This window comes from Pleurodeles waltl, chromosome 7 (genome assembly GCF_031143425.1).
Source record: "Pleurodeles waltl isolate 20211129_DDA chromosome 7, aPleWal1.hap1.20221129, whole genome shotgun sequence".
In the NCBI taxonomy this organism is placed as follows: domain Eukaryota; kingdom Metazoa; phylum Chordata; class Amphibia; order Caudata; family Salamandridae; genus Pleurodeles; species Pleurodeles waltl.
Window position 1 is genome coordinate 193,063,856 of NC_090446.1, and position 24,372 is coordinate 193,088,227.

Here is a 24,372-nt window from a genome sequence, read left to right on the forward strand (position 1 = left end):
TTTGTGGGCGTGTGTCAGCAGCTTGAATTGACCTCTTTTATTGATGGGGAGACAGTAGAGGTCTTTCAAGTGTTGGGTGTTGTGGGTCCTCTTAGGCAGGTTGAGGGTGAGTCTGGCTGCTGAGTTTTGGATGGTCTGGAGTCTTTCCATGAGCTCGGTGGAGGTGCCTGTGTAGAGTGCATTGTCGAAGTCTTCTACCTGTTACTTCTGTATATTTTTTGGTTCCCTTGTCTGCTGTTGTCTGTACATTTATGCTATTTTTAATGTGTATCTTTAGTGTCTGTGTCTGTCAGTGCTTTGGAGCTGCCATTGTTCTGCTGCCTATTCCTTGCCTCTGTGTACAGCTGTCTGTCGCTTGTCTGTTCCATTCTTGCCATTCACCTTCGTTCCGTCTAATCATAGCGCCTCCCTTTGCTCTGCTAATCTCTAGATGCTGATGCCTGTGTTTTTAATCTACCTTTCCAAGCCTCTGCCCTAAGATTCTACCTAGCTATCTCTCTTGCTGACTGACCCTTTGCCTCTGCATAGGCGCCCGCCTCCTGCCTGCTGGAGAGCTCCCTTCTTCCTGGGAGCCCCCCCGCCGCGCCCTCGAGCCACGCCCTCTTTGTGGGCGGAGCTGAACAGACAGCCCTCTGCTCCTTCCAGGGTTTATGCGGTCAGCAGTGTCACATCCATGCAGAGCTCAGCTGGGCGGGCTTTCGGGCAGGAGTGAAGGCTTCGGAGGGCGGTGCGATCTGTCAGCTCAGCACAACACACAGTTGGTTCCTGCTGCAAAATGGATCAGAAACTGCCTACTTTTGACAAGCCCAAGGTACTGTAAACCGACCTCTGTCTGCATGCTCTGCAGTTATACAGGGAGGGCACAGCAGGGGTGCAGAGAAAACATCCTAAGGAAGGGCGGGGCACAGAAAAAATGATTATTTTTAAAAGAAAAAACTCCTTCCACCTCTGGCCATGTGGCAGAGGGAGCCCTACGAAGAGGGCACGGCTTGAAAGTAATCAATGAAGCCCATTCTGTGTTCGTTCAGCTGTGCCCCCTGGAGGGGCGCTGGGTGACCGGCTGCTTCATCGATTGCCACCAAAGCACTCCCCGGCACCGGTCAGTGCAGCCTTCTTATCTGATGTGTGTGTGTGTTTCCACAGCAGCAAAGTGCACACACCGAGGCACGGGTGCCAATGAAAGACAGGACTCACTTCATGAGCCGGGTGTTTCATATACCAAGCCACGCGCCTGCGATTTGTGGAGTCATAAGGAGCATGTGTTGCGAGGCGGGCTGAAATAATACACAAAAGTTTACGTAGCTCCCTCCCGAAAAGTAATCGTCTCTTAACGGTTGATAACAGGTTTTAATAATGTCGTGTGGTTATCAATGCTTGTTGACTGGCTCCGATCTACTGCTCTGCCCATGTGCTCTGTTTATTTAACTCAGCGAGGTTGGCTGATGAACCATGGGGGGTGCTTTGCACTACAGTAAGGGTTCTGAACTTGGTCTTGGGAAGAGCAACATTTAGGGGGAGTCATCTGATGTTCCCTCTGTGGTCAAATCCAGGATGCTGGCATAGTGGCCTGAGTAACCGGGGGAAAGGTGTTGTATGCAGGCACCTTGGCAACCAACAGACTGCCACCTGGGGCCAGAGACCCACGTGGGGAGCAGCCTCTGAAAGAATGCCTCCACCGTGACCTGATTCCCTCTTTCCTCGGGAAAGATAGCTCGGTGGGCTCGGGTCATGCAGCGGAGATCAATGCGGGGCCACTAGGATACGCGTATCTGTCCTAGCACCATCATTAAGAAGTTGATGACATGAGCACAGGAGGCTTAATTGTAACACCTTCTATTGCACCTCGTGGACACCGAAAGAATTATGCTAGCGATAAAACTTTTTAATAATAATTACAAAGTGACTCGAGGGCTGCAGTGAAATGAAATAATGAAAAAGTTGCGCATTTCAGGAATTGTAAGCTTGATCAGCTTCACGGAGAACCACTGTGATATTTGGCACTGCGTCTTAGAATAACCACAACATACCCTTGACTTGTTGAAGTTTATTTCACACGTTACACCGCTATTCGCCATAAGTCTATACATTTGTGTGCCATAGAGGCAGGCCACTGGGTTGCCAACTGGAGAGTTGCTGTTATAGTTGGTGTGAATTATGTCTCATTAGGTTCAAGGCCGGACTGGCCCTACCGGGCATCGGCGTTTTCCTAGAAGGATGGAAGGGTGTGGGCCCGCTTTTATTACTGAGGGGGCTGTTTTGTGGCAGTGCAGCAGTTTTAAAAGCACTGCAGAGTTCCTTTGATATGCAACAGTTTTCTGGTAACAAACAATAAAAATGCCAAGATAACTCTGGTGATCGGTGTACCTGCTGGAGAGAGATCAGAGTTGTGTTTCGTGGCAGTTTTCACTCATCTAAGGTAGCGTAGAGGAACGTGTGCTATGCAGGTCACAGAACAGTGTTTTATGTGCATAGCTCAGTGGGTTACTGATTTTGTCACAGAGATCCTTTTTGTTACTTTGCAGTTCATAAGTTACAATTGTAATTTAGCACCAGTGAGTTATGAAGTACGATCAAAAAGTTGCATGCAAACTGCATGGTACAGGTTAGAAAGTTATGATTATCCCCAGTCTGATTAATTTAGCTAACCAGTGTTTGTTTGGGCATAAATAAATAGTTATTAGTAAAGTCAACCCTAAAGCTGTTACGTTTCTAATCCTGAGTTCATGCTTCCACAGACCAAGCCCTCGTAAAAATGCCTATCAGTGGGAATGATGTGAACCCTGCACCCTGTAATGCCTTTTGTCCCTTGTAACATTTTCTATGCACTGATTTCGCCATGGATGCTCATTGTCTCTGTATGTGAGTGTGATGTAAAGTGCTCCGACACCATACGCTGGTAAGAGAGGCGCTATAAAAAAAATGAAATAGCTGTGAGAGCGGGGTTATGGAGCGATGAAAAGCACTTTTAGAGGGTGATGGTGAGGGAATCGCTGAAGAGCCCAATAAAGATGGCTGGGTCTTGGTGCACTGTATAGGGTAATTATTTGCTATGCTTTAAAAACGAAAACAGTTGAATATATAATGAAAAATGTGTTGTGGAATGCACCATTTGTGCCATTTCCCCCAATAGTTTCTTGGGAAAGGGGCATCCCCATGCCCTATTGTAGTGGTCATGATTACTTGCTATTCACCCTATGGTGTAGCACATTTTTCCAGGGCTGTTTTGGGTTCCCAGTCTGGCCCTGATTAGGTTTTTCATACTTTTCCCTTAGTTCAAATTTCCAATGAAAGACAGTTTAGTGCCACTTAAACAGTACAAACTGCAGCTACAAATATTGACTTGCTGTTACACAGCGCTCACTACCTCTGCTGGGCTGCTTCATAGCGCTGAACATAAACGGTATTAGTATTACGTGACTCAATGGTACTATGTATGATTGTCCTCAAAATGATGATAGGCTGAGAAACGCTACTGGCGTTGCCTCCTAAACTCTGAAAAAGACTTCTCTAAAAATAACAATTTGTGGTTCTAAAAATAAATACTTAAAAAAGGAACTCTCCCAAAAGTGTTACAGGTAAGGTCCTAGTACCTTGGCGTAAAGAGTATGAGGCTTAGGGTATAGAGGCTAATGGTATGGGTTTGATGTCAAAATTTAAGGGGATTAGGCATAATGGGAAGTTTTTGGGGTATAGGGATTAGGTTATCTAGGAGTTAGAGGTTTATTGTTAAAAGTGTAAGCGTTTATTACAGGGTTAGACAGGGATATAAGTAGGCCGGGTCCTGTCGTTGCTCAGCACTTACAGTTCTAAAAGCAGATGCCAAAACTGGTCCCTCTTAGGCTTTCCATTTCTGTCCTCACCCATAGAGTAAAAAACAAATCTTAGCTCAGCAGCAGTCCCAGACTTCACTGGCATTTCATGTAACTTTAAAGAGGTTCGTTTTAGTTATTTCACAATCGTGTTATGCAATTAACAACCACTGATAAAGCCAATAGTCCTGGCTTGTTTGAGGTGTAACATCAGTTGTTGATTTGTAACTGGATGAAGTAACAGAAGGAGGCCACAACATACCAGAGGGGCGGCACACTATGCTAAGCACAGATTTTTAACTTACATGTTTAAACCAGACCCTCAATTACGTAGGACACACCCCTTTGAGCAAATCTCCCGACCCCTCGTGTTTTTTCATCATACTCAAAGCCCTGGCTTTAAGGGTTTGGGGTACATGGTTAGGAACATAAGGTAAAGGGCTAACCACAATACATGTGATTTGCATGCGTTGATAATTGTTATCGTTATTTTTAGTCTATCAGTTGAAAATAAAATGAATTTTTACTTTTCACAGTAATGCTGCACGTCATCCTTTTTATTGGAACACATTACAATTTCATGGTAATGCCATTAAACAAAATCATAATATTTCTCAATAAAAAAAATCAAATATGCAAGGTGCACCCACCACATGACCTCAAAGTTACACCCAGGTCTTCTGCAGCATGCACTAAGATCTGTAATAACTAGTTTAAGGTAGAGAAGTGTATCTGTATAATTATTAGGTTAAACAAATGTGATATAGTGTGAGCCACTTAACAGACAGTCTGCCTGCAATTAGTTGCTCAAAATAGATTGTATTTGTTTCAGGTTGTAATTTCTGCTTTCTCTAGTCCTAGTTCAAACGCTGGATACCGTGATGATCCTTGTCATAATGGAGGGTGGCTCTCTTGCATTTTGGACGGTGAACACGGGCACAGCTGAATCGGAAACGGTGGTTTAGTTTAGGTGTTTTCTAAAGCGCTACGTTCACCTCAGTGAGCTATCATGGCGATACAAAATGAGAAATTAAATAAGAAGCTGTTTCTGGCTTTGTATGTGCAGAAACAAACCCTGTACAGATTGTTTTTATGCCCTAACAAATCTACGTCACGTACAAGTGGGGTACTTTATGTCATATGGTTTGCACCGCTACTGAAACATTGCCACACTATTTATTTAATTATTCTGGATGTTTAGCACAGTGCCTCGTGCTGGCCCGAGAGACAGCATAAGTGCAAGTGAGTTACAGTGCTGTCTGTTTCAGTGTAAATAACTTCAGAGAACTGTACACGATGGTGTCCAGGGACAAGGAAGTTACTAAACCAGAAGCTCAGAGGTCAATGATCAGGTGGATTGGTTGAACAGTCAACATCGAGTTCAAGGATTACATGGATTGTCCTGTGAGTGGCATTTTTAGATATAATCGTTTGTATTGTCTAACAGGCATGTGAATCTAGGTGCTGCTAGTACGGAAGGAGGAGGATGAATGTTTTGATTAATAATCCATTATGTGCAACCTGACCAAGGCCATTAGTACAAAGGGCAGACCTCGTGGCAGGGCTGGAGTGAGTAAAGTGAAAGGAGGAGACTTATCGGAAACAAATGTGAAGAGAAAAAGACCAAAAGATGATAGAAAGAGAACAAACAAATGCAACAGAGAGCTTAATGGATGAAGGGCCATATGTACTAGAGCATTTTTCCAGAGACACAGAATGGGTAAAACTCCTTGGTACATCTGGCCCGAAATATAACGCTAGAGAGAACCGGAGACAGAAGAGAGGCAGGAGTGAACACGACAATCGTTTTGCCGTTTGTTTAATGGAAAAGACTGCCATGTGGTTCCAAGATACGTAGAACAGGTACACCATAGATAGCAGCAATGACGTATTGCAGCATTTGCATAGCTTCTCAGAGGCACCAAACCACTTTTGGGTGGTTGAGAGTGAGGACACCTGCGTTTGTTGTGCTTCTTTAACAGAGTTTGGTTTTATGGAGCGGCCCTAGTGGAAAACATTTTGGTGTCATGTCCAAGGCTCGAGGGGCTACTCCTAGCATGTTGCAATGAACTCGAAAACATGAAATGTAGCAGATGTGCAAAGAAGAAGTCATGTTTGTTCTAACTTTGGTTTTAGGAAGAAAGGTTACAGTGTATGTGGCCCCAACAGCAGCAGGACAATCTCCCCTTACATGCACAGAACAGCTGCTGTACCAGCACAACTTTTCCTGTCTCTCTCCGGAGACTATGTCTAGTTTGGAAGGGCTTCTCTGGAAAGATGTTTCTAGTTCTCTACCCTTAACTAGAAAATTGCTATTTCTATAACATACCACATCTGGCTGATTTTGTCAAGCTCTGGGGGCCGAATCTGAAGTGCTGTGCCCAGTTTATTTATTTAAGCATTCTTATAAAGCACAGTCATCCATGGGCTTCAGAGCAATTTACGAAACATTTGTGGCGTTTACTTCAAATTACAGAGAATCAGATGAAACCAGCCTCTCTCCCTTCCTATAATCTCTCTCCTTCTATCTAGCCATTTTCTCTCTCTCGCTGTTCTCCATCTCTGATCATGTATCTATGTTCTCCCTTTCCCCCATCTCTTTCTTTCTTGAAGCCTCCCTGTGCCTGCTGGAGTTAACCTCAAGGAGCTGTGGAAAGTGCTGGGGGCACCATGGCAAGCCACCAAGGGCTCCAACCCAGGGGGAAAAATCCTGGTGGGATTAAAGGCCTATCTGGCCCTGCAGACAACACAAACTCACCTGAGCAATCTGTTAAAAACAATTGGACACAGATAAATAGAGACGTCTTAAGGAATGGTCAAGGTGGGCAATTGCCCAGGGCCCCCACCTTCCAGGGAGTGCCATAGGAAAGTGACATTGCTATCTCCCATGTGTCTCCATCCAGCTCCACCTCAACTTTTAATGCATTATTCAATACTGTCTGGTATAGTGAAGCTTAAATTATAAGAAAATGGATACTTTAATACAAAGCTGTTCAGGACAGGGCCCCCTAAAGCTTGTCGTGATGACGACACCCGAAATCCTAAAGATGACACTGAATTAATACATGCAGAGGAGAAACTTCAAAGGAATGAGTCAGCGGTGGAAGAGTATGATTAAGAGTAAGATAATAAATCTTAAAAGAGCTGGATGAGAGTTGAAAGGACAGAGTGGGCAAGGGAGAATCATTCTCACATGTCATGAGAATCAAAAAGAGTAAAAAAAGAGATAGGACAAAGAGGAAAAAGAAGTCAATAGATTGCTTGCTTGCTATTGAAGAGGCAGCAGGATGGAGGGGTGGGTGCTGAATGAGGTGAAACTGTATGTATGATTTAGAACTGTGCTTTCCAAACCACAACACAATTTACAAAACGACAAATTTTTGCTACCCACCTAGCTTTAATGGACATGAGCTGAGTGGATTTTAAATGTAATTAAAGCATGGTTTGGTATCACACTAATATTTAGAGACAGCATATTTTCTATTAAAACGGCCACAACATTTTCACAGACATACAGTTTTACTGTTAAAACACTATTGCACACAGATGATGTGTGGAAATTGGTTTTCAGTGAATATTTATCAGTTGTGCATTGCCAAGTAAGGTGTCTATATCTGCTTTGATCCAATTAAAAACTTATTTTACATCACACTGTAGAATTACAACAAATGTGCTTATTTTGGCGTTCTTCACTGCTGGACATGTACAGTTAATTTACAGGTATTTACATTCTGTTGTGTGTTACAAAAATTACACCCTACAGCCTTTCTTTTCACATTCCATGTACTCCAGCAAAACTGTCATATAATTCACTTTACTTTTCTTTTCCTGACTGCAAAGTAAGAGGACCAGCAATTTGTCGGAAGACATAGCCAGACATTTCACCTCTTGCTTTAAAGCACAGCAAACGTGACAAGACACATACAGAATTTCAAAGCATTCTTATTTATTGCATGGATGTGGACATTCAGCTCACGGTGACCTATAGTATAGGAAATACTCAATTAGAAGGCATGTTAATTATGGTAGAGTTCAAAACTAAATTTTGTTCGGTTCACCTAGTGTATTGTGTCAAGTGTTTGAACTGCTGTGTCATGTATTGAGCCTAGTGCACCATGCTATTACTTTAAAGGCACCTTTCAACTTTCTGTGTCCAGTCAGTACTTCATCTCTGGTGTATTCTGTTCGATAAGGCAAACTACATGAATTTAATGGAATGAATTGTCAAGGTTAGGAGACCATGGTTCGGGTTTTGTGCTAGAGACCACATCTGGAATGGTGTGTCTGTTTCTAGAATTTATCTCTGAGGTATTGTGTCTAGACCTAGACTCCACATCTGTAGAGCATTTTCTGGAGACCACCCTTGACGTACTGTGTCCAGTTTTGAAGGGTTCTCCAAATTATAGTCTTTAGTCCTGAATGGTACCTTTGGCATATTGTGTTGCATTCTGGAGGCTGCCTGTGGCATATTAGGTTCAGTTCTGATGGTGTCCTCTGGTAAATTGTTCCCATTTGTGAAAGGATTACCTGTCGGATCACTTGTTGTAATGCGTTTATTTCAGTCGCTCAAATCTGTAGTTCTCTGTTAAGTTGTAAAGGTCTCATCAAGGGTTTTGTGTAAAGTCTTGGAGATATCACCTGCATCGCTAGTATTCCTGAGTAATTTGAGTGTTGGAAATGGGGTCCAGACACATGAAATAAGAATACTAACATTGTAAGACATTCAAATTGAACGCTGTTTGTAACAGGCTGTACATAGAAGCATGCCATCCTCCAATGTAACAGCTGCTGTGCTCTTGTCGTCACAAGAAAAAATAGTCTTAAATTCTGTTGGACCTGGCCCTTTTTACAGGGTCATCCCCAAACCTTTTGCCTCCTTCCGCCTATTTTTTTTCTAACCAGTTTTTGTTGGCTTTAGGACTCTGTGCACTTTACCACTGCTAAGCAATGTTAAGGTGCATATGCTCTCTCTGTAAATTGTATTGGTGATTGTTTTATCCCTGACTGACATATTTGATTTCCTAGTAAGATACTAATAAACTGCACTAGAATTGCACAATCCCTGTAAATCAAATGCTATTAGTGGGCCTGCAGCAGTGATTGTGCCACCTACATGAATAGACCTATCAACATGTCTCAGACCTGCCACTGCAGTCTTGCACTGCCAATTCGACCTGGCAAGTGCACCCACTTTCCAGGCCTAAACCTTCCCTTTTTATACATGTAAGGCACCCCTAAGGAAGGTCCTAGGTAGCCCAATGGGCAGAGTGCACTGTATGTTAAAAGTGGGACATGGACTGATGTGTTTTATATGTCCTAACAGTAAAATACTGCCATATTCAGCGTTCACTTCTGCAACTTCTCTCATTGGTTAACATGGAGCCTACCTTAGATAACCTTAAAGAGCAGATAGAGATGGGGAGTTTGGTGTCTGTGAACTCACAATTTGAAAATTCATTTTTTGGTGAGGTTGATGTTTAAATTGTTTGTTTGAAAATTCCACTTTTAGAAAGTGGGAATTTTCTTGCTTAAACCATTCTGTGACTCTGCATGCTTGTGTATTCCCTGTCTGGGTCAGACTGACAGATGGACTATTTGTGAATATCCTCTAGACAGCCACACAGAGAGAGCTGGGGTGTAGCCTGCAAATCCTGATAAGCCATCTGGGCTAAAGTGGAGGGAGGAGTGGTCACTTACAAATGAATGGGCTGTGCCTGCCCTCACACAATGCAGTCTCCAACCCCCCGGTGTGTGTCTGGGGCCAGACCTGAGCAAGGCAGGATCTTGTGAACAACAGAGACTTTCCTTTGAAGTTTGTCTACTTCAGAGACAGAGAGGGGTATACGTAGTGGACACAAACCCCACATTTCAGATTTGATTCTGGAACCAAGAGGAATCTCTGCCAAGGAGAAGAGCTGAAGAGCTGAGGAGAAGTACTCACCCTGGCTGTGACTGTGTATGTTGGGATATACTGCAGTTGCTGCTTCTGCCTGTAAAAGGGGACAACGACTGGACTTTGTGGTATATTCCTGCTTGTGAAGGATCTCCAAGGACTTGGACTGAGCTTACCTGCTGTTTTGAAGTCTTAGGGCCATCAAAGACTTCCTCTTCCAGGACCTGGACTCTCTGCTGAGAGCCTTGCCCTGCCAAGGGTGCCCTATCCAGTCCCCGGGCTCTTGAAGGTGAAACTGGTAGAACAAGGACTGAAATCCAGGCACAGGAAGACGTGCAGGCAACATTTTGATGCAGCATCTGCAACCCAGCTAAAGAAATGACGCGCCACCCGCCTCAAAGCTGATTTCAATGCATCACCTGCATCACGGCTGAAGAAAGGACACAACATCCGCTTGTAGCTGCTGAAAACAACACATACCCCACGCATCGTGGTTTTCCATCACTGTGCCACCTGATTTCTTATGCATGGTCGATGGGCGTCAAAGTCATCATGAACCTGCGCGGATCCGAGGCGCCCTGTCCAGAAATTGATGCATCGCTCTCTTGTGGAAGAGAAAAATGACACTTCGCCTACCCGACTGAGGAATAAATGACGTATGGCCTCATTTGCGAGTGAGGAATCAACGCATCGCTGACTTTTTCGGCACACGCTCGCCCGTGCAGCTTTATTTTTGACACAAACCAGGTACTTTGTGTAACAACGTTTCCATTGTTTTTTATGGAGTAAGACTCTTTTTACTTTAAAAATTCATATCTTGACTTTTGTATGTTGGATTTTTGTCACTTTGGTCTTGTTGGATTTAGATAAATATTGGCTATTTTTCTAAACTGGTGTGGTGTCCATTTTTACTGTGTGTGTTGGTACAAATACTTTACACATTGCCTTTGAGACAAGCCTGACTGCTTGTGGCAAGCTAGCAATGGGTGAGCAGGGGTTATCTAATGTTTGTATCTCTATTGCCCTAACTACAGTAAGGGTCCCTGCTTGGACAGAGTGCACACTGACTGCCATGCAGAGACCCCATTTCTAACAGATTCATTGATAATATTAGTGTAGAGACTGTAGAAATAGAACTCTACCCCCAAAGTTGGGGTTTTAAAAAAGATAATGACTAGCTGTCCGAGATATACATGAAACAAAACATTAATCAGGCTAGAGAGCTAAAAAGTGTTCTTGTAACATTTCATTAAATGTTTTTTTTTTTAAACTCTGTATAAATTATTTTGAATAATTGCTCAAACTGCTGTTTGTTCTATAAAATTGAATCACATGGGATCCAATTACTGTTATATAAAACTTTTTGTTATAACAAAAATATCATTTATTTAAAGCTAATTATTCCCTTACTTTGTTTCCCTTCCTCATTAAGAGGTTGAGTAAGCAGTTTTTTCCAATGTTTGAGCCATAGTCGGCTCCTTTATCATAAAGACTCATATTTGCTGGCAAACATGGCTTCTGAAGGCCTGACCCATAGGATGGGCCCTTTGGTGTCATGTCAACCTTTTTTCAGCTCTTTCCGGCCTTCGACAGCAGGGAAGTAGCGCTCATTTCAACCTGCCAGGAATATTGATTTTACATTTTCTAAAAAACAAACTCCCCTTTTGGGTTTTGATTGGGAAATGAAAACAATTCCTTCCTGTAGCCATGACATGGCAGGCCGGCCATCATATCACTTTTTCTAGATAGTGCTCCTGCTGTTGCCGCAGAAGCACTTGTAATGGTACCCCTAGTCCTACAACGATAGGATGTGCCTGTCATAGCCTGAGCAAAATAAATACAGCGTACAATTTAAAATCGAAACACAAGAAAATATTTTTTATGTTATATAAAATATGTTTCCATACCTTGTCCTTGTTGCACGAGTTGTGTTAGGTGACACACTTTGCAAGGTTGAGGATAAAGTGACCAGCGAAGGGGGCAGCTTATGGACTGGATCCCATTAGGAAGTGTGTACCCGGCCAGGGCCGGCTTTAGGGCAGTTCGAGCGGTGTGGCCGCACCAGTTGCTGACCTCAGGGGGGCGCTGTGTTTACCAATAACATACGAAACTTGCGATTTGAAAGTACCAACTGAAAAGTTCTTTGTGAGTCCAGCCTTCAGGAAACAATTAAAATGTCAGGATACATTTTGTGATTAATGTTCCTACTAGGGAGAGAGATGGGAGTTTTGTCTAGTGCAGCTTTGACTCGCAATAAGGTAGGGTAGAGGGTTAATATGCCTGCTGCAAAGAACAGAATAATATTTTATGTGGATAGCTGAGTGGATTAGTTAAGCCAGCCTTTACAGGTGCTTTAAAAAAAATGATTTATGTGAAAGGGGGGCTATGACAGTGGCCTAATGAAACTGAAGGACCCCCCCATTCCTGCAGACTACCTGGACCCAGTCAGGGGCCTGCTGCCCCTGCACTGTGCTGAGGTGGGGGGGCTGGAGCTGGGGCCCTCCCCACACAGTAGGGGCTGCAAGGGCCTTTGTTACAACATTGTGCTATGGAGAGATGAGGGGCACATTTCCCGCGGGTGGTAGTGAGTGAATCCGAGGAGGTGGTCATGGGGTGGGGGGTGCCAAAAAAGACTATCGCACAGGGCCCCACCAGCACTAAAACCAGCCCTGTGTACTCCCTAAGAGGCGGTAGATACGTATTCCTGCAGCATGCAAACACGTTTGTTGTGTAAGTCGCCAATCAGTGATGAGGATGTCACTGCTTCCTCTGTTACAGGCGCCCTTTCCACGGAGAACTGTGGGCTCAGACTCTGTCAGGGACTGCACTTTGGCTGTAATCGCAGCTCTTAGCCCCTCCACTTCACCCCCCAACACCTGCCAAGGCAAGGCTCATATACATGTATTGCAATGTATTGCATTGCAACTTTGCTAAAGTGCTTTTCTACCTCATGTCGTGGTACCAAAATGCATACAGACCTCTTCTTTTGAGGTGCTTGGATAGAGCAAGGGTTTTGGTAGTCGTCTTTTGGTGATGAGTACTGGTGTTGAGAGTTGTACACAGAGAGTGTGCTCCAAACTTGAAACCGACAGTCAGTGCTTAGTTTGAAAATGCTGAGTGCCTGCTCAGATGCCACAGGCAGCGCCATTCAATGTCGGTGCAGCCAATACCAATGCTCTGCAGTATTCATTCCACCTCTGGCCTCTTTAATCCAGTACCAAACACTCCCTGCTCCTTTATCTCATTCTTGCAGGTTACTGCGTTCTGTCTCTCTCTTCCTCCGTCTTTCTACTTTGTTTCTTTTCACTCTCTTGCTCTCGGTAAATGTCTGATGCAGAAAAATAAGTACAGATCCCCAATAATGAGTGTCTGTCACCCCCCCACCCCCCACCCCCACCAGCAAACCCCTGTCCAAATGAAACAATGCGTACAGAATAAAAACATAGAAATGTGGACTGATTGTGTCAGGTCCATGGCCCACCGGGCCTTTGGATGGGCTGTTGTCAGCTCTAAGGAGGGCTTCATTTGAAAAAGAATGAGTGCCGGTGCCCATAACTTTGTCCAGAAGCCTGCGGCTTGTGGTATGAAATGTTGGCATGCAGAATTCAAAAGCTGCGTGGTCTGCTATCCACCTCATGCCTCTTTAATGCACTGCCAGACACTCCCTACCCCTTTATCTCACTATTCTGGTTCTTGCTTTTTCCCTCTGTGACATTTTTTACATTTTTCTCTTCCTCTATTGTTCCACTTTGTGTGTTTTCCCTCTCCTTCTCTCGGTACATGGCTGATACGGAAAAATAAGTGCAGTTCCGAAATATGAGTGTCAGTGGGCCACATCGGCAACCTCCGGCTAAGATCAAGCACTTTCCCAATTAAGTGACTTTTGTCTTCTTCCTTGGTCAGACCTGAAGGGTCCCTTATTCAATGGGCAAAATAATGTGCAGACCAACAACTGGAATCATCCATGATTTTTGGGACCCTGGATAAAAAAATTACTTCTTCTCCCTGTTGTCACTGAGGCTCTGTCTGAAGACAATTGTCCGCGCCCTAGCTGATGGCCACAGAGCTAGCTGGCTAGAATTGTCCATGTCCTGACTGAGACTAGGGACCTGTCCATGTTCTTTTTGTGATGTGACCGTGCAAGAAGGCTTCACGTTTACATCATCGCCCTTTAGAGTTCCAGGTGTCTTCAGCTTTTTGCCGAATTTATGAAGAGAGGAGGAGACTGATGAGGAGGCTTTTGTACACTTTAGAAGCGACGCAAGAGCGCACACATCCTCCTGAGCTGTTTCTGTCTATGTGTGGGATAGGTGCGGGTAGGAGCTCATCACATTGAATGCCTTCTCCCAACCAAGCTTGTAAAACCCTCTAAAGAGGATGCTGCTGTTATGCTAGATTAAAAAGAAAATAGTTCGTGCAGTGCCGGCCTGTGAGTTGACAACCCACTGAGTAGTGTTTTATCAAGCCAGCTCTGAACAGACACCACTGGTCTTTGAAGAAGCTTGTGTGATACTTTTCAGGGTTACATAGCATGTTTTCTCTGCTCCAAGTGCTACGATTTAGATACTGTTGCAAGATCTCTGCTCCTCCCTTATTCATCAGCTTTTGACACAAAATGGTACGTTATGATGCAGCCACCCTCCATGTAAAGCTACTTTATATTGTCTAAATCAGATCGTAGTAATGAGTCAGTTGTTCATACTCTGTCATTAAGCCACCTAATAGCTTGTCAGCAGAATAAATGGTGTTAAAGCCCATAAAATCACCTTTACACGCCTTAGCTTCTTGGGCGATATAGCATCCCGGGTTGACTCTCGTAAATGGTTAACTAAGAATGGTGCAGATTATGCCAATCCTAAGGTCGCACCAGCAAAAAAGAAGAGGTTTAGGCTCTCTTAGTTCCTGTTTAGGAGCACCCATCAAGTACTTAATTAGCAAGCCAACAAACTTAAACTGCAGCGGGATATACTTCACTCATTGCACTCATTGTCTGTATTTTTGATCTCATCAGATGCAAAATTTGGTAAAATACGGAACGCCGTCACAGACAGACCAAAGAGAAACACCTCTCACTGTTTCTAAACAGCACTCATCCCTGACCCCCTAAAATTACCTTACCACCCCTACACAACAGCCTTCCTGGACCCCTAAAAACTCTTCATCACCACTAAACTCCACCATACTTGATTTAAAAAAAAACGTTTCTACTTCTAAACTCCACACATTTCTGCACCATTAAAACCTGCACCACCCTAACCTCCATCCATTCCTGAATCCCAAAAGCCCTTCACCCCCCTTAAACTCTACACATCACTCACCTTAAAAACCTCTAAAACCTGCCCATCCGTGAACCCAAAAAAAACCTTAGCACTCCTAAAGTCTACCCATTCCTGATTCCTATATTTCCCACCATCCCTAAACTCCATCCATCCCTGAACCCTAAAAACCTTTTCTACACTAGAACTTACTCACCTCTGACCCTTAAAAACACTCATCACTCGTAAACATCACTCTTCCCCGAACCTCAAAAACTGCACCCAATTTTAATGTAATTTTCAATTTTCCTTAAAATTATCTTTCCTTTTAAATGTTTCCTTTAGTTTTTGATTTTTGTATATTTCATAAAAATTGGCTTTCCTTAACCCCTTCGCTGCCAAGCCTTTTCCCCCTCAGGTGCCAGGCCTTTTTTGTGGCTATTTGGGGCAGGGCGCGATTAGGCCCTCATACCTCATAACATTTTGTCCACATAAGCTACCCACTCCAAATTTGCGTCCTTTTTTTCCAACATACAAAGGATTATAGATGTACCCAGACGTTTTGGGTTCCCCTGAAGGAGACCAAGAAATTAGCCTTCATACAGTGAAAATGTCGTTTTTCTTAAAAGCATGGAAAAAAAAGGGCTGCAGAAGAAGGCTTGTGTTTTTTTCCCTGAAAATGGTATCAACAAAGAGTTTGCGGTGCTAAAATCACCAGCTTCCCAGCTGTCAGGAACAGGCAGACTTGAATCAGAAAACCACATTTTTCAACACAATTTTGGCATTTTACTGGGACATACCACATTTTTACGATTTTCTTGTCAGTGACAGAAATGGGTGTGAAAGCAATGCTGGATCCCAGAAACCTAGACATTTCTGAAAAGTAGACAAAATTCTGAATTCAGCAATGGGCAATTTGTGGAGATCCTACAAGGGTTTTCTACAGAAAATAACAACTGAAATAAAAAAATATTGAAATTGAGGTGAAAAAAACAACAATGTTTCTCTACGTTGTACGCTGTAACTTTTTCCTGCAATGTCAGATTTTCGAAAGCAATATACTGTTATGTCAGCTGGACACTTCTGGTTGTGGAGATATATAGGGCTTGTAGGTTCATCAAGAACCCTAGGTATCCAAAACCAATAAATGAGCTGCACCTTGCAGTGGGTTTTCCTTCTATTCCGGGTATACAGCAATTCATTTGCTGAAATATCAAGAGTGAAAAATAGGTATCAAGAAAATCTTTGTGTTTCCAAAATGGGCACAAGATAAGGTGTTGAGGAGCAGTGGTTATTTGCACATCTCTGAATTTTGGGTTGCCCATACCAGCATGTGAATTACAGGGCATTTCTCAAATAGACGTCTTTTTTACACACTGTCTTATAAATGGAAGGAAAAAATGTAGAGAAAGACAAGTGGGCAATAACACTTGTTTTTCCTATTCTATGTTCCCCCAAGTCTCCCGATAAAAATTGTACCTCACTTGTGTGGGTAGGCCTAGCGCCCACGACAGGAAATGCCCCAAAACACAACGTGGACACATCACATTTTCCCAAAGAAAACAGAGGTGTTTTTTGCAAAGTGCCTACCTGTGGATTTTGGCCACTAGCTCAGCCGGCACATAGGGAAACCTACCAAACCTGTGCATTTTTTAAAACTAGAGACCTATGGGAATCCAAGATGGGGTGACTTGTTGGGCTCTCACCAGGTTCTGTTACCCAGAATCCTTTGCAAACTCAAATTTGGCTAAAAAAAACACTTTCGCTCACATTTCGGTGACAGAAAGTTCTGGAATCTGAGAGGAGCCACAAATTTCCTTCCACCCAGTATTTCCCCAAGTCTTCCGATAAAAATTATACCTCACTTGTGTGGGTAGGACTAGTCCCCGTGACAGGAAATGCCCCAAAACACAACATGGACACATCACATTTTTCCAAAGAAAACAGAGGTGTTTTTCGCAAAGTGCCTATCAGTGGATTTTGGCCTCTAGCTCAGCCTGCACATAGGGAAACCTACCAAAGTTGTGCATTTTTTAAAACTAGAGACCTACGGGAATCCAGGATGGGGTGACTTGTGGGGCTCTCACCAGGTTCTGTTACCCAGAATCCTATGCAAACCTCAAAATTTGGCTAAAAAAACACTTTTCCCTCACATTTCGGTGACAAATAGTTCTGGAAACTGAGAGGAGCCACAATTTCCCTCCCACCCAACATCCCCCAAGTCTCCCGATAAAAATGGTACCTTACTTCTGGGGGTAGGTCTTGTGCTCGCAACAGGAAATACCCCAAAACACTATCTGTACACATCAAAATTATCAAATACAAAACTACCTGTTTTTGCGGGGGAAGGCACCTGCGTTTTTGGTCCTGGGCTCAGCAGCCATCTAGGGAAACCTACCAAACCCAGACATTTCTGAAAACTAGACACCCGAGGGAGTCCAGGGAGGCGTGACTTGTGTGGATCCACCAATGTTTTCTTACCCAGAATCCTCAGCAAACCTCAAATGTAGCAAAAAAATCTAATTTGTCCCACATTTCTGTGTGGGATCACCGCACCGGGACAAATTTCCTACCACCCAACGTTCCCCTCAGTCTCTTGGTAAAAATTATACCTCACTTGTGTAGGTGGGCCAAGTGCTTGTGACAGGGAAGAGCCAAAAACATGTCGAAATTGAGGGGAAACCAAAGTGGGTCAAAAAGGGCAGTTTGAAAAAAATCATTTTTAGGCTGACAAGTGCAGCAGAAATTGTATCGGTATACATGAGACAATGCTGCGTGGAAGGAATTTTGTGGATTCCTGCAGATTCCAGAAAGTTCAATCACTAAAATGTGGGAAAAATGTGTGCTTTCCAGCAAAGTTGCAGGTTTGCAGGGCATTGTGGGTAAGGAAAATGGTGCGAGGTGCATGTGAAGCACACGACCCTGGAATCAACTAGATGTTTAGTTTTCAGATGTGTCTACGTCTTGTGGATTTTTCTACATGGCAGCGTCCAGAAGTAAAAAAAAGTGCAGCCCTCACCATTCCAAGTGGGACGATTTTGAGAGTTACCAAGCTCTCATGGACCAAATATAAAACAAAAAACAAAAATAATCAAATGTCCTCTTGCTTGCCATGGGATAAGATGTTTTAGTGTGCGAGGGAGAGCTGAAAGACTGTTAGACCCTTCAGTTTGGGTGGGGGCATAACCAGGCCCATACTGGTTGGTAGCCACCACCCCTCTATTTTCTTTAATTTTTTTTATTCCCTGGCATCTAGTAGACTTTCTGTCCTCCCGGGGTGTGGATCGGGCGTAATTGCCCAATCTGCCCATTGGTGGGCAGAACAACTTTGGCCCTATTTATTTGGGGTGGGGGTTTGGCCATACCCCCAACCTCTTATTTTGAAAATAAAATCTTCCCTGGTCTCTGGTAGGCTTTCTGCCCTCCTTGGGAGAAGATGGGCCTTTCAAAAAATAGGCCAATCTGCCCCCAAGTGGGGCAGTTGTGGTCAACAGTATGTGCCCCCATGGGGTGCGACCCTTGCCCAAGGGGCTGCCTCCCCAATCAAAAACACACACATACACACACCAATCCATCGTGTCTAGAGGTTTCTGTCTCCCAGGGGGGGCAGAAATGGCCTAAAAATAATTTGGCCCCCTGGCGAGCGGCCCTTGCCCAAGGGGCCGCTCCCCTTATGCACAAGTATGAATAAAAGAAACAATCCTTGGTGTCTAGTGGTTCGCAAGGCTGAATCGCCTATTAATGATTTGGCCCCACGGGAGCAACCCTTGCCTAACGGGTCACTCCCCAAACATAAAATTCAAAAAATTTAAAAAATAAAAAATCACCCCTGGTGTCTTGTGGTTTTCTGCCCCCCTGAGGACAGATCGCCCATATAATATTAGGCCGATCTGCACCCGGGGGGGGGGGAGGGGGAGAAATGGCCTAGAAATAATTTGCCCCCCTGGGGAGAGGCCCTTGCTTGAGGGGCCACTCCTCTTATTTGAAATATGCAAAAAAAAAATCCCTGGTGTCTAGTGGGCAGCAGAAAAGCTGTGAGAGACAAGAAAGGAAAGGAAAGGCTTTTCCTTTCCTTTCTTGACTGTCCCGCCCCACCTTCCGGTCGGAAGAAAAATGCAAAAGCAGTCTCTTCCGGGATCGTGCTGGAAGCTAGCTTCCAGCGGGATCCGAGGTGACCTCTGATGAGGTCAGTGCCCGATTTGCGCGCTGGTGTCAAAAGACGTCACTGGGTGGTTGGGGGGTCGGGGTCAGAGGGGTGTGTGTGGGGGGCGTATGAGGGGAGCGCTAGCACTCTCCCCGTGGGCCAGGTGCAGGACCAGCTCGCCCGCAGCACCTGTATGGTTAAAGTAGCTTTTCAATGATTTGGTTTCCTCCAATGTGGTTTCTCTATTTTCATTATTCCATTAATTCACATACATTAACTCTTAACACATACAAACCCTTCATCTGGTACCTTCAGAAAGGGATGAACCCAACTAGTGCAGAACTGCCCTCCTTACTGCATACCAATCCATAAATTCCTCCGATAACAATCTTCCCCACAATTTCTATCTGATGGTCAATCCAATCTTGTGGGAGTGACACTATTGTAATGTCAATGCATTTTATAAAGCACTCTGACACCAAGAATGGTACATGATATAAATAAAACTGCATAAATAAACAGAATAAATAAAATAAACCCACTTATTCGTCAAGGATGCTTTCAGCCTTGGATGATCTAAAAAGACCTCTGCTCATTCACCTATGAAAGCAGCCCTTTTCCCTTACCAGGTTTTCCATTTGCCCTGCATGACCAGCTAAGGCATCATTAAATGTAATGTGATAGTACACTTACTTGAGGATTTAGCTAGTACATTGTTGAGTAAGGCTTTTGTCAGTTCTCTGTTAAGATCATAACATGTTTTATAGAGGATATTTATTGCCATAATTATTTTGCTTCTTAAGTATGGCCGGCCCTACAAATGGGAACAATCAGAGATACAATTGGCAGCAGCAGATATGGGCCCACCATAAGAAAAAACATAATTGCTTTATTCAAGGCGTCTCTGTTTCCCAAAGGAAATGTGAAAGTGATGAGCGTGGTTGGGATTTGATTAGATCCACACTTGTATCGCAACAATAGCCCCAAGTATGTTGTTGCAAAGTGTATAAAATTATAAAATGTACCTTTCGCACTCCCCCAAAAAGGAAGTTGTCTCGTGTGCCATCCTTACTCCTTAACAAAAGCACTACCTCATACAAAAACAAGTTTTAGCAAAGCCAATAGCTCCGGGTTTGACAAGGTGGTGCAAGGGTTATTTTTTTTTTCATTGCAACCATATTGCACAAAAATAAAAAGAAGAAAGAAAAAAAAAATACCACCTATACATATTGGCTATATGCCAGTAATAAATCATTTACATAAAAAAAAACATTGCATATCATACAATGATAATGAAACAGTACATCGTAGCTGGCTGGTGTAATTAAAATAGATATGGAGACTCCTTATACTTGTGCTAGCGTCCCTGGTCCTTAGTAAGTAAACATACAAGGGGAAGTGTATGGGCCGATGAACCTTATGGATAGCATGGAGTATCCTAGCCATATTCAATATACCCAATCAATAACCACTAAAAGAATTATTAATTATTATTCAATTGAATCAACATTTCATGAATAACCACAACTCAATATACATTTTATTAAATTTATTTCCCTATTAGTTACAATACTAGTCCATTGGTTAATTCAAACTTTCTTCAATCAACTCAGAATTAGTTTATTAATGACCACCAATAACATAATCTAATCAGAACTTGATAAAACATATGCTCAAATGCTTCAGCATAAGCCAACAAAGATTAATATAACAGCATTAATAGCAGAGTTCAGCAATCAGTTCATCAATCATTGTCACTGTCAACGTCACCCAAAGGAACCTTACTTAACCCAGATTAGCATTAGCATGTGGGGCTTCATGCGAAAACAATTTAGAACACAAATTTAGAAAACATCTAGCTAAAAGAAAAACTATTTAAACAGCACAGATGGTACCTTGAAAGAAAGGCAAAAAAGTTAGCAGTCACATTGTCATAGCTACCTATCCACAGAATGGCTCAGCAACAAAGTCAGTCTTCGTCTTCAGATCATCAATCGATAAGCAACACATCAGGCTCTCCAGAGCGTGAGCCCAATTACAGAATCTCGAATTGCGTCTTCTGACATCATCGATTCACCCCTCACATCTGAAGATTTTGCCCTTTGTCATGACTTTTTATTAAGGTTACCCAGTCCATCCCCCTAATTCCTAATTGGTCAGTCAATCACCAGTTATTACTCTAACCAATAATGTTTATTTTACGGATCTATAAGTTCTAAGAATACGCCTTTCTCAATTCATTTATTTGTTCACTGTACGATGTCCTCATCATCCCGCTCATCAGGTATCAAGAATGTTGAACCTTCTTCTTGAGTCAGTGTCTCTTGTTCGAGTCCTGGGAAAGTACATCTTGTCTGCTTGACACAACATATGTTGCTATTTGATTCACTCATCTCCTGTCCGTCGGTACATTGCAGAAAAGTCTAGCTAAGCAGACTTTAACAGCAAATGGTTCATGGTCTGTTCAGTACATCAGCTTCTCTCCAGCGCTAGTAATTCAGCTTCTGCATGAGGCCTGGCAAAACTAGGCCACAACTTCGGCTAAGTTAGCTCTACAATATAATGCAAAACGCACGTTATACATCTCAATATGACATACTACTACATTATTTTTGTACATTTTCAATATTTTATGCATTTTTAATCATTTAGTACAAATTTGTATAAACTCTCTGTGGGCACATTTTCAAACGTGCACATTAATTTTTCTACGTTTAATTTTCTAGCAATTTCTTGTTAATCAAAACGCATAACACTCATTAATATTTCTAATTAACATATCTGTGTCAGCACTTGTAATGCACATCATAGGAATGTATGATTCTTATTGATACAAAAAAGTATGGTTGGGTTTAAATGTGTATAACTTGAAACATAGTTTAGAAGTACATGTTTAAAGTATGGAAAGAAAAAAATAGGAAACTAAAGCATTGGTCCACCAAGCCTAGCACCAGAGTGCACTTCTTTTAGCAGAACTGCAGATGTTGTCAGCAAAAAGCTGTCATTTACAGAGGAAGAGAGTCAATGGCTGATGTGAGAAATGATGCACTGCCCTGTGCTGTACAGTGTAGTGGGCGGAAGCAAAATGAGAATACTAGTCGAAAGGACAAGTGGATGAAGTGGGCTGAAATACAGCCTTTCTATTTTTCTATTGAAGTATTTATTTTTTATGGTTGTTTTTTGCTAAATCTCTCCCTAGTCCAGATCTAAAAAAACAAATACATAACTATGTACTAATCTTCAGTGAAAAGTGCATGTTTCTAACTCAGACAAATGGATGCTTACTTGAAGATTTTACTATGAGCGACTTTTGAGTTCAATTTTTTCTTTAACTGTGGAAGAGATAGATGTGATTTAAAGTTGGTAAATAGGGCATTGGATTGCCTCTTGTGCATTTGTGAGTATGCGCACATATGCGGGGAAAGGGGAAATATAATGGGGTGTACTTCACTATTTCCATCTGGAGGAAGTGAGATCTTCAGAAGAAGCGAAGTCTCCGAGCATTTTTATTTGTGTCTATGTCACTTAGGAGAATTGGAGGCATATGCATACAGAGAGACAATTGCAAGATTCGAATTGGTGCACATTCTAGGAGCTCGATCATCTCAAGAACTGATTGGGGAAGTGGATGTTTCCAGTTGTGTAATACCACTGTTCGTTACCCACTCACTTATTAAAGGGACCATTCAGTGTACAGGAAAATATCACAGCTCTCTTGACACAGTCCTGAAGCTCTGACAATCATCAACAGGCATTCTAGAATGTTTTTGGTGATGTTAGATGGAGTTTTGTGATCTGTTTTGACGTCATTCATTGGCATGCCCCTTTAAAGCACTAACTTAAAACATTTCCTCACACTAAATGCATGGTGCAGATAAAATCAAAATGATTTGAGACGGGTAGTTATTTCTGTTTTGCCTAAGTAAAAATATTTACTCAAAACAATGGATGACACGCTACAATGATGACCTTTCTTACCATGGGGGATGTGAACTTTCCTTTCTTGCCTTGTTTGTTTTATCCGAAGTGCAGATAACGCCTTTTTAAAAGAAAAAAAACATCTATGTCTTATTGTCACTGGGGAAATTGTGGGGCACCTTAGATAGTTATTTACAATAAATGCATCTTCTTAAACGTCTTTACACATTATACATTTAAGTGGTTCTAACTTTTGGAAGTGAATGTGGAGGCCTGCTGACATGACCTCCACGTTTATACTCCATGCCGGCGAGGGTCTTTTTGTTGCTAAAAACGAATCAGATAGTCCCCCCCCCACCACTATATCTCCCTACTTCCCCTCTCATCTCTACTTTTATAATTAAACATTCGTGACTGTCCGTATTACTTGCATTTCGATGTATCCATATGTTGCTAATGTACGGTGCCTTTGAACTTCCATCAACCACATTACGGTTTTGGATACGTGGTCGTTGGATATCAGTCATTGTAATCCATGAGCTACAATGGAAATACAAGAGCATGCCTCTCTCTCCTTGCCATTATGCATGGTAAGGCTTACTGTACAACCTACTGGCTCGCAGCTCGGAGCGGTAATAGGAGGTCTTGGGCAGTTCAGCTTCAGGGAAGGCCTGAACCCCCTCCTGCTCACCAGCTTCCTCAGAAAATTTGGGGACCAGCATTGATTTTGGAAACATAATAAGCTCTCTGCTGACCAGATGCCAATGAGGCCCTTTGCGGAATCAGTTTCCAACTATTAGAATTACATGTTGCTGTTATAAAAAGAATTATGCTTTGATTGTCACCATACCTTTGGTGATGTTTTGGATGTGGCATCTTAAAGGCCAATGCCTGTGCTGAATTTAGATTACAAAATTCTCAGAAAAGTGTTGGCTAACTACCTGCAGCCCTAGCTTCACAATATAGTTCATAAATGACCAAAATGGCCTAATCTTCAAGCACAATATCCTTCAATATCGACAATTGTATATCATCCTTGATGATACTAATGTATTACGTTAACCTGACACAACTGCATTATCTACAAAATGCATTCCACGTGCTCCATTGGGAATATCTGAGGGCACTAATGTGGCGTGTGAACTTGGAGGCAGGATAGAAGAAATGGGTCGCTCTTTTGTAAGCAAATGCCTAGGCAAAGGTCTGAATGGGTCAATACATGTGTGAGGCCTTAACAATACATCGAGTGACCAGACAGGTTTGCCCTCTCTCAACAAAGACATTCGCATTGTCTGAGCTGTTTGCAGGCATGCGCAGAGTAGAAAGACGAGTAATGGGTATCTTTTTTTCGGA

At 42.9% G+C, this 24,372-nt stretch overlaps 1 protein-coding gene across 2 annotated transcripts in view; it reads left to right on the forward strand.

Annotated features, from left to right (window-relative positions):
* The first annotated feature begins 660 nt into the window (after positions 1-660).
* The window catches only part of LOC138303956 (adenosine deaminase-like), a 289,137-nt gene continuing 265,425 nt past the window's right edge, over positions 661-24,372 (forward strand). For both annotated transcript variants that reach the window (XM_069243549.1, XM_069243550.1), the window contains exon 1: positions 661-811. In XM_069243549.1, coding sequence (XP_069099650.1) covers positions 776-811 — 36 coding nt within the window. In that variant the 5' untranslated portion in view covers positions 661-775. The remainder of the gene's footprint in view (positions 812-24,372) is intronic.